This window comes from Silene latifolia, chromosome 1 (genome assembly GCF_048544455.1).
Source record: "Silene latifolia isolate original U9 population chromosome 1, ASM4854445v1, whole genome shotgun sequence".
Lineage (NCBI taxonomy): Eukaryota > Viridiplantae > Streptophyta > Magnoliopsida > Caryophyllales > Caryophyllaceae > Silene > Silene latifolia.
The window spans coordinates 11078275-11089049 of record NC_133526.1 but is presented as its reverse complement, the minus strand read 5'-3'; the positions used below and the strand labels follow the sequence as shown (position 1 = coordinate 11089049).

Sequence of the window (10775 nt, the reverse complement as noted above, 5' to 3'; positions counted from 1 at the left end):
TCATTTCTTCACTTTCTCTCAACGGTACAGTTTTTGTTCCGCAATAATCTAAATATGCTACTTACTCCCAATATACGGAGTATGCTACTTTATTCAAACAAGGTCTAATCTTACCAAGTTAGCATTGATCTAGTTGTATTGACTAATAGTTATTTAGGCTATGATTATTTACAAGACTCTTTTTAATCTTAAGATTCTGTCACATCAGTTTTTCACTAACTTTTATTATTTTCTTATTTTTTAAATCTTACCTCATACTTTATATATTATCAGTCAAACTTACCCTAAATTTTATTTTTTCACTTTATTTGAGAAAATATATACTCCCTCCATTCTTGTTTGATGTTCCCATTTGCTTTTGGTGGAACAACCAAGGCAAAATAGATTAAGAGTAAGTAAAAAAAGACTAAGCTAGCAAGTGGGCCGATTTTTAGCAATAAAAAAAGACTAAGCTAGTGGTATAGATATAAGTAGTTATAAGTGAGCTAATATATGATATATAGTGTAAATATGTAATGACAACAAGGACCATTTGGTCATTTTGTAGGCCCAAAAATAAAAAGAAACCAAATGGGAACATTATAGTGAAATGACCCAAAAAGAAATGGGAACATCAAAGAAGAGTGGAGGGAGAGGTTTTTTTTAAAAAAAAAAAAAATAATACTTCGTAATAATAAAACACATGAGATCCACTCATTTGGATAATTTCCTTTGGGAGTGAGGTCAAGAGTCAAGACTCATGTAGAATCTTGTAAGACTATAATATATAGATTATTGAGTGAGTCTTGTCTCAAAACTCGCCAATAATCTTACTCTTAGAGGGCAAACAACACACTAAATAGATAAGAAGGAAGCATCCTGGACTAGAATAGGACAATAGATCTAAGTTGTTAAGAAACTATTTCAATCAAAAGTTTAAGCGGATGATTGCTTGGAATTCCAAAATTAATTTTATACTCTATCAAGGTTCAAATTCCCCCACCCTCAATATTATAGTGCCTTACAACTCATTTAAGACCGAAATAAAAAGGCCAAACACTAATTTTACCATTAGATAAAACCGTGCAGATGACTATATAACAAAGATACCGTATCAGATTGGAATCAGGAAAGAAAACTACACACAAGAATCATAATTGTAAAGGGCTAGCTAGTTGGCGGTAGAGCTGAGCAAAAAATCCGATTATCCAAACTGATCCGATATCCGATCCGAATTTTTGGATATCCGATCCGAAAGTTAAGTTTGGTTTGGATATCTGATCCGAAATCTTTGGTTTTGGGTTGGATATTAGGGTAGAGTACGGATCGGGTATTTGATCTAAAGTGCTAGTTTGGATCGGATATCCATATTAAAAATCTTGAAGTTAGATATCCAATATCCAAACCAAATGTTTCGGATATCCAATGTTCGGGTATCCAAAATAATCGGATCGGATGCGGATATCCATTGGATATCCATACTTTAGAATTTACTTTAAAATTAAGTTTGAAACACGATTATATTCATAGTCTTACATGATGATTTTCTTTAGTATTCTTATTCCAATGTTCTCGACATAAAATTTAAGTACCACCTAGATATTTCTCTAATATTTTAAACATTAATTAAGTTGTATCAAATAAAATTTTATTTTCTCGAAATTATACTAGAAAACTATAGTTTCGGATCGGATCGGATATCCAAATGTTTTAATTCTAATATCCATATCCAAACCAAAACCAAAGATTTCGGATCAGATATCCAAACCAAACTTAACTTTCGGATCAGATATCCAAACATTCGGATCAGATTCGGATCGGATATCGGATCAGTTTGGATAATCGGATTTTTTGCTCTGCCCTATTGGATATGGATATTAAAATTAAAACATTTGGATATCCGATCTGATCCGAAACTATTGTTTTCTAGTATAATTTCGAGAAAATAAAATCTTATCTATATAAATTCAGAAGACAATACTCATTGTACAGCGCGCCACGTAATAAATGCATTTTTTTTTTTTGGAAAATCCAGGTTATGGTGGGACCCATGAGTGTGCAACGTATTTAATTATTAAGATATCCGTCTTTTCAAACATGCAATAAATTCCGTCTCGCAACAAATTATATAAAATCATCTTATGGAATACTTCTTCGAATTAATATTATGATAAAATTTTATACATTCCGTGTAAAGAAAATGCATAACATTTACGCAGAATTAATTACAAATGCGAGTAAATGTGATTAAATTACATAATTTTTAAAACCAAATTACACAATAAAATTACATAATTTCATTCAGGAATTACAGTTATATACGGGCTTCGAACATACAACGGAAATGAATTATAAAAATGAATTACATGTATTTTTGTTAATATTATTGTACCACAAAATCATAACATAATTTTCTAAAAGTACAGGGAACAATTTTTTTTTTTTTCAAAAAACAATAATAACGGCATATGTACTTGGGATATAAAACTCGACATCTGAACTATCAGCCGCGCACACCGAAATTGGTAGGTGACAATGATAGGTACAATAGAAATGCAAAAACAAATATACATCAAAAAACATTAATTCTGGCCCAAATACATACCCGTGCAATTTTGCACGGGTTTAAAACTAGTTTTATTTGATACAACAACTTAATTAATGTTTAAAATATTAGAGAAATATCTAAGTGATACTTAAATTTTATAGCGAGAACATTGGAATAAGAATACGAAAGAAAATATCATGTAAAACTATGAATATAATCGTGTTTCAAACTTAATTTTAAAGTAAATTCAAAAGTATGGATATCCGATGGATATCCGCATCCGATCCGATTATTTTGGATACCCGAACATTGGATATCCGAGACATTTGGTTTGGATATTGGATATCTAACTTCAGGATTTCTAGTATAGATATCCGATCCGAACTAGCACTTTGGATCAAATACCCGATCTGTACTCTGCCCTAATTGGCGGCCACATTTCCATAGCTAAACCACCATTCAACAACTAAGAATGTTAAAGTAATCAAATTGGCTATTATTTACACCAAAAGAATAAGAAGATGACGACACTAAGTAGTCGTAGCTATTTAGGCAGTGAGAAAGGTATAAAGAGGTACAAAATTAGAGCTAACTTTGGCTTTATATCTCTTGGGATCACAAACCATGCATGTGAAGCCCGTAATATGCAAAGCAAAGTGCATCCATCCTCAGCCCTCAGGTTCTTCCATTCACAATACACTCAACCAATGGCGGATTTAGGGGGTTAGCAGGGACGCTCGCCTCCATTGTAAAATAAAAACCTCACAAATTTTAGTTAAATTTTTTGCTTTTTTCCGAGTTTGTCTTATGTCATTACTTGTTCGCCCACGTTGAAAATTTTCGCCCCTGCTAACCTCAAATCCGGGCTCCGCCACTGCATGCAATAATTCTTATATAAAACCGTTTTACATAATTATTATTATAAAACTAATTAAGTGATTATTTATCTAAAAAATCTCACTAAAATAACTTACACCAATTATTATTTTCATAATAAGGGCGTTTAGATTTTTTGTTATATAATTTTATATGTGATATTGTAAAACCGTTTTAGATAAGACTTACGCTAATAATACATTGCATGCTTGCTTTCATGGTGCGTCTGTGCTTTCCTACTTAGTTCCCTTCCCCTTCAGCGGCTCATATTCATCCCCAAAAGATCCAGTTTTGCCCTATGATCTCTGTTGGTCCAAGTGGAACCAAACCAAGTTAAGTCATGTGGCTCCAACTTTGCTAGGCATACCTCTACGGTAGGGCAGAGTATGGATCGGGTATTTGATCCAAAGTGCTAGTTCGGATCGGATATCCATATTAAAAATCCTGAAGTTAGATATCCAATATCCAAACCAAATGTGTCGGATATCCAATGTTCGGGTATCCAAAATAATCGGATCGGATGCGGATATCCATCGGATATCCATACTTTTAAATTTACTTTAAAATTAAGTTTGAAACACGATTATATACATAGTCTTACATGATGATTTTCTTTAGTATTCTTATTCAATGTTTCTCGACATAAAATTTAATTACCAACTAGATATTTCTCTAATATTTTGAATATTAATTAAGTTGCTCTATCAAATAAGATTTTATTTCCTCGAAATTATACTAGAAAACTAAAGTTTCGGATCAGATCGGATATCCAAATGTTTTCATTCTAATATCCATATCCAAACCAAAACCAAATATTTCGGATCAGATATCCAAACCAAACGTAACTTTCGGATCGGATATCCAAACCATTAGAAGTTCATCGATGGGATTGAGTTAAGTTCATCTTAAATTTGATAAATTTTCATCTTACAAATTTATTGCTTATTCTTTACTCTTGTTTGAATTGTAACTTTGAAACCAAACCAAAACCCACCCTTTTTACATAGGGTTATTATTACAATAATCTATCTTATGTGTGCCCAACAGTAATTACTCTATCCTATCGATAATTCCAATTAAATCCAACCTACACACCATACCTTCCAATAACAAACTCACTCAATTTTTTTACCAGTTGTATCAGGTAACCTTTTCCTCCCTCTTTATTTAACTCTTAAATTTGTCATGTGACCCCTTCCCTTTTTTTTTTTTTTTTTTTTTTTTTTTTTTTTTTAAAAAAAAACACTCATCTTACCCATCCCACCATCCAAAAGCCTACCTCACCGCAACCATATTGCCGACCACCTCTACCACCCCCTCCCGTATCGTCGACGACATTGCCTAAAATTACGGGGAGTATTGTGTGGTCGATTTTTGTATGGGATTGGGAGAAATAATGATTGATGATGGGGATCGACGTCAGTGGATCGGAGTATGGTGGGTATTGTGTGGTCGATTTTTGTATAGTGCGGTGAAGTGTAGTTGTAGGGCATTCGTCGATGATCGGAAAAGAGGAAACAGGTGGTGATGGTAGGGGTTTGTTGGGTGGGATACAGAGGAAGTGAGAGCCGAGAGAAATGAGACAGGGAAGAGATAAGAGAGTTTTTTTTGTTAATTTTAGAATCCCCTACTTACTAAAAGATAAGTGATCTCTATCTTATCCCGCTAAAATGCATATTCTCGAAAAAAAAAAAAGGAAACTAATGATAATTATGTTCATTCACTGAATAAGGAAACTAATAATTACAATTTAATTCATATATTATATTTTCATTAAAATTAATTTTTTCATCAAATTATATAACTTATACTCTGTATAAAAACAAAACGGTTAAACGTTGTTATTAATTTCATGACCAAAAAAATTGAAAAAAAAATTATAAATTGAAACTCATTAGCTTTATGCTATACAAATATTTTCGTTTATTTAAATATATTTCAACTTATCACTGAATTTTCTTAACAAATTTTCAGTTTCATCTTTTATTTATCAAAGTAAAATACATTGATGAGAAATAATGTAAACAATTAAAAGGTGCCAATAATATAATATATATATATATATATAAGTATTTTATAAAACAATATTAAACTTTAAGTATCGTGCATGTATTGCACATGGTATAAACTAGTTTAGTATTATTTTATTAGTTTTAGAATTTTTTTTATAGTCTGACCTTCTGAACATGTAGCCGGTTATCTTAGACTTTATGGAAATTTAGGTTCGTTGTATAGGATGAATTTAATTGGAATTATTTATAAGATGAAATAATTATTGCAGATTACCCATAAGATGAATTATTCCTATGAAATAACCCTATTTATAATACGTGAAAACTATATTTTTCGAAATACCAAGACGAATTATATATAGTGGACAAATGCAAAATAAGATCAATAATATTGGAATAGCACTCAATTGTTTAGTGTAAATAATAATAATAATAATTTGCGATCAAAATATTTGTTACACTTTCTTTTTCTTTTCAAGTTATTGTACATATCACTCTATCACTCTTAATCATGGCGCACTAGTTCGAACCTTAACAATTAAATTAAAATAGACCAAACTTAATGGTCAACGGCGAGCAAATTATAGCTATGGCCTATCGGGTAAGTCTCAATCATATACTCGATCAAAAAATCACTACAAGTACTATTTCCAAAAAACTTTTTTATTGTTAGTTGTATTCTTACATGAGTTATTACATCAATTATTTCTTCTCTAATGCATTGGGTATAAGAGCATCTCCAATGGTTTGTTTCTAGTAACCTGCTTGCAATATTCGCAAAATTATTTACATGTAGCTTACCGTTGGAATTGAAAATTTATGTGTAGTTTTCATGCATTGTAGCTTTGTCAAGCTACATGGCTTGCTTTAAAAAAAAGTTAAATTATCTCATTAGTTGAAAATAAGAATGTGGATCCATACAAGCTATAAGATGTCTTAGTCCGTCATTGGAGCGGTACGTAGCCGAAAAACAGCGTAGCTTGAAAAACTGATGTGGTAAATCGAGCTACATCGAATTTTAGATGCCCATTGGAGTTGTTCTAAAGCACCATTTTCATTCTCAACATTAGATAAATATCACGATAATTTTTATTCTATCATAAAATATGTCGTGACTAAATGGATAGAGCTTTTGCTCACGCAATTTAATTTCAAATGATAGCATTTGGAACCTTTCAATGAAAGACAACAATTGTCAAGACTATTTTATAAATCATACGCCGCCATATCTAGATAAAAAAAAATATCTAAACTAGGCCAAATTTAAATTGATAAAAATCTATGTTGTGCAAGGCAGCAAGAACTGTAAAATTAACAGATGCGTCCACCGTTAGCCAATTCATTAAAGTAATCTAATAATCCCTAAGGCGTCGTTTGGTTGTCATACAGGACTTAATTTTATTTGGAATTTGATTCAATCGATCCAATTTGGTAGGACATAGACAATAGATAAAGAAAAGTAGACTCGGTAAATGGCTCAATTGGATCGGGTTCGAGTTACTCGGATTTGAAAGAATCTAGGTTGGTCGGATCGGGTCATTTACGATTCAGGTTGGTTTTTATCAAGTTATTTGGTGATAACATACTGACAATAATTATTCGGGTCAGGTTAAATAGAGTCAGGTTAAGTCGAGTCTTGGGTCATATTTGGGTGCGGGTTGGTTATTCGGGCCAGGTTAGTTTTGTTAGGTTTGGACTTTGGAGAAAAGTTGAGTGAAAAATAGAAAAAGAAAAGATAGAATAGAATGAAAAGTTAGGGTTTATAGTGGTTAAGTGTGGTGTTGAGGAAAATAAGCGTTGAATCAAAAATAAATCGGCAATGAAATCTCGAAACGACAGAAATAATGAAGGAGGAAATCGATGGAAGACGACGATGAAGAAGAACGTGCAGCGATTAGGTGGCGGAAAAGGCGGTCTCTCTCTTGAAGCTTTTGCTAATGCTAAATCCAAGAACAACGCCTTTAATCCTGCTCTTTTGAGTTTGTTCTCTTTTTCCTCTTCTTTTTTATTTGTTTCTTCAATTCAATTGTTGTTATATATGAAAATTTGAATTGGGGTAATTAATGAGTATTTTAGAAGCCTTGAAAATGGTGGATATGTGTATTTTGAGTTTCATGTATTGTGCTGGATCGTTGGGGGGTAAATGTCTCAGGAGTAATCGAGGCGAAACACGAGGATAATTACTCCCTTTGTCCCGGTCAATTGTTGGGAAAGAGGAGGGGGCCAATTACTAAATGACAACTGGAACAAATTGGGTGTGATTGATCAAATTGCTCATCAAATTCATTCTTAAAATAGAAAGAACAACAATTGACTGAGACACACAAAATTGTATGGGACAACAAATGACCGGGATAGAAGGAGTAATTAGGAGGTAGTGATGGTATTGGTAGTGGATAGGCTGATAACTATTCCGTCGCGGTTATTAGTTACCCAAACTCCTCCTGAGTGCAATGCATTACCCTAAGCATCCCTTCATTCTTCATTCACACTAATCGTTTTGAGCTTCATTAGCTCTGTAGCAATTAGCTTCGATCCAAGCGAGCCCTAAGTTGTACTCCCTCCATCCCGGTCAATTGTTGTCCTTTGGTTTTGGCACAAAGATCAAGGAAAGAGGTGGGGCCAATTATTAGATGACAGGTGGACCAAATTGAGTGGAAAGGATCAAATTGTTCATCAAATGCAATCCTCAAATGGAAAGGACAACAATTGACAATTGACAGAGACACCCCAAAATGGAATAGGACAACAAATGACCGGGACGGAGGGAGTAGTCCACTGCTGGTATATGCTATAAATAAGAATTACTTTAGGTGCAGTTGATATAGCATGGAGCATTGTGAGAGGAGTTGTGTGGCAACGCAAATGCCAGTTACATAGTAGTTGTCGCGGCTGAAATTATGAGCTTTATTTGTAACATAAATAACATGATGAATTGATGACAACTTGGAATTCTGTTTCATAACACCGTTTTGTTAGGTAGTGGCGGCATTCTCGCACCCTAGTTTCTAGTGTTATTGGATACTTGTTTGCTACATATAAATGAAGGCCTGAAGGGTAGACCGTAGATTATGCAATTTTTGTGATTCAATTCAAAATTTCCTTGGTATGCTCATGGTATTTTAGGATAGTGACCTAACATCTTACTGTATGGAGAAACAATCGATGGTTGGTCACATTAAAGTATAAGCATTTCATTGTCTTATTTATTGCATATGGCAATGATGTACATCCAACCCCTCCTTACCTTGCAATTTGTGAGGCACTGAGGAAATGTTGTTGGTAATGATGGAGTTAACTAGATATTGCTGTTTTGCTTACCCATTTTAGACAGTGAGAGAATGTAGAGATGGGAATATGATATAAAAATGTGGCTTTTACGTTTGAAGATATGAGTCATGACTTTCCATAAAGATTTTTGAGACTGCCCTTAACTTATTTCTCAAGGACGTCAAGGTGTAACTTCCATAGAAAATCACTGATAGTTAGGCCAAGTAATATGATATTTAAATTATTGCTCAGTAACTCATCAATATCTTCATATCTGTAAACTAGCGTATTTGCAAAAGATGTTTGTACACGTGAAGAAGAGGCATCAAAAGGGAGAATGTAAGGTGAAAACGTGAAAATTGTCCAAATTTCAAATCTCAAAAAAAAAAAGGGAAGAATTAAACGAAAAATTTAAGTGACGAGGAATCGGAAGTGAAGGTGATGTTTGAGTTATGCTTATGATGTTATGGTGTGTTTGTTCATCACTTCATTAGATCCATACTGTAACTATTTTTTTTGCCAAGACTTATTTAGATATATAACTACCCAAGAAGCGCCTTGGTACTAGGTTAAGGACTTGAGGGTATGTTATTCTGACTCCCCTTTTTCCCTTCTGTATCCGTTTAGGCGTGACACTTCAGTTGAACAAAATATTTGAATTTACTATGAAATATCTATGTTCGACACTTATAGCTGAGTATGAACAAAATAGGTTTGAGGATCTTTGATATGTTTCCGTTACCCCAGTTGGAATCTTAAGATAAGAACTGCCATTGATGTTTTGATTATTCAAAATCTGTGATCTAGGATGGATAGGACTGCGTTGGGATTCAATTGTTAAATTGTAGTAAGAAGCTGCAACGTTTATCAGTGAGTGGATAATTTATCAGTAATTGTGGCAATGAAAGCTTTTCTTGTCTGTTCTTGCGTACTCTCATGTTCTTGCTTTAGTTAGCGCACCTGGTCTTTTTGTGTTCGCAAGAGATGCCAAGACCTCACCTTAGTTAGATGAATGGAGTGGTTGGTTCTCTGTCGAGTGAGATCAGTCTTTATTGACAGAAATTCTGATAGGAGGTGAGTATATGTTTAGGTATCCTTGTGCTGACAGTCAAGGGTATGTTCTGGCAAACTTGGTAGGGTGCAGCGTGGCAAAATTGGCTCTGTTTTGCTGTTATACGTTATATACTATTGTGAATATTACGGAGTATAACATTTAACTTTGCTTCAGCCTGTCTTGTTTGAGACAACCTCACATGTCGCACCAAACCAAAGTTTTGTGTATTGTTATTTAATTGTATGGATGATTGATCAATCTCAATCTCATACATTGATAAGATCTTCTGATAAGTTTTGGTGCTTCACTTATGCTTGGTTATGGTGTTTAGTGACGTGTTTTTGTACTCTGTGTAGAGAGGAAAAGGGAATTTTACAAGAATGCTAAATTCGTAAGCAAGTACAGAAAGATGGTTAAGCAAGAAACTCAACAATCAGGTCCATCTTCATCCATCCAACCTACTGAGGTATGCCCTCTGCCTATCTGTCTAGTCAGTTCCGAATAGTCTATCATGTTCCATCTGAGAACGGTGATTGCATGTGCAGGAGAATAGTTCTGGTGATGCTGGTTATACTCATCAGAAGAAAACGAAAAACGTAAAGGGATCAAACAGTTTGGAAGGGTTGTATGAAAAGAAGCGCGAGGAAAAAGAGAAAGCAAGGATGGAACGAGAAGCCATGATCAAAGCAAAAAAAGAAGAGAAAGAAAAGGCTGAAGCACGGAGAAAAGAGCTGAAAGAAAAGATGTATAAAAGGACACGGAAAGGGCAGCCTGTCATGAAATACAGAATAGAGCATATTTTGGAGACTTTACAAGGCTCAAAGTAGTTTATTGACCTTGGTTTGCTTAAACAGCCAGTTTCTCGAGGTAGATCTCAGGGAAGCAAGGCAAAAATCTTAGGCCATATGTGTCAAATGAGAAAATGTTTTTAATCGAGTTTTTGCGTTTATAGGCAGCCCCTTTCCATGCCGCTGTTATTTTCTGTTTGGCCTTGTGTAACCCCTATTCAGTCTTGGCTTCTGTCCGTTAAACTTTT

At 33.9% G+C, this 10775-nt stretch overlaps 1 protein-coding gene and 1 long non-coding RNA gene across 2 annotated transcripts; one reads left to right on the top strand and one right to left on the bottom strand.

Moving 5' to 3' along the window:
* The first annotated feature begins 7093 nt into the window (after positions 1-7093).
* LOC141598531 (uncharacterized) lies at positions 7094-10703 on the top strand. The gene is made up of 3 exons (XM_074418204.1): positions 7094-7394; positions 10096-10205; positions 10285-10703. Exons 1-3 carry the CDS (start codon positions 7235-7237, stop codon positions 10564-10566), a joined length of 552 nt encoding a protein of 183 aa, XP_074274305.1. The 5' UTR covers positions 7094-7234; the 3' UTR covers positions 10567-10703.
* Positions 7113-10690, bottom strand: LOC141598542 (uncharacterized). Its single transcript, XR_012523588.1, has 3 exons — positions 9505-10690; positions 8479-9261; positions 7113-8439 (listed from the first exon to the last, which is right to left on the bottom strand). It is a non-coding gene; the product is annotated as an uncharacterized LOC141598542 (long non-coding RNA).
* Positions 10704-10775: the final 72 nt, after the last annotated feature.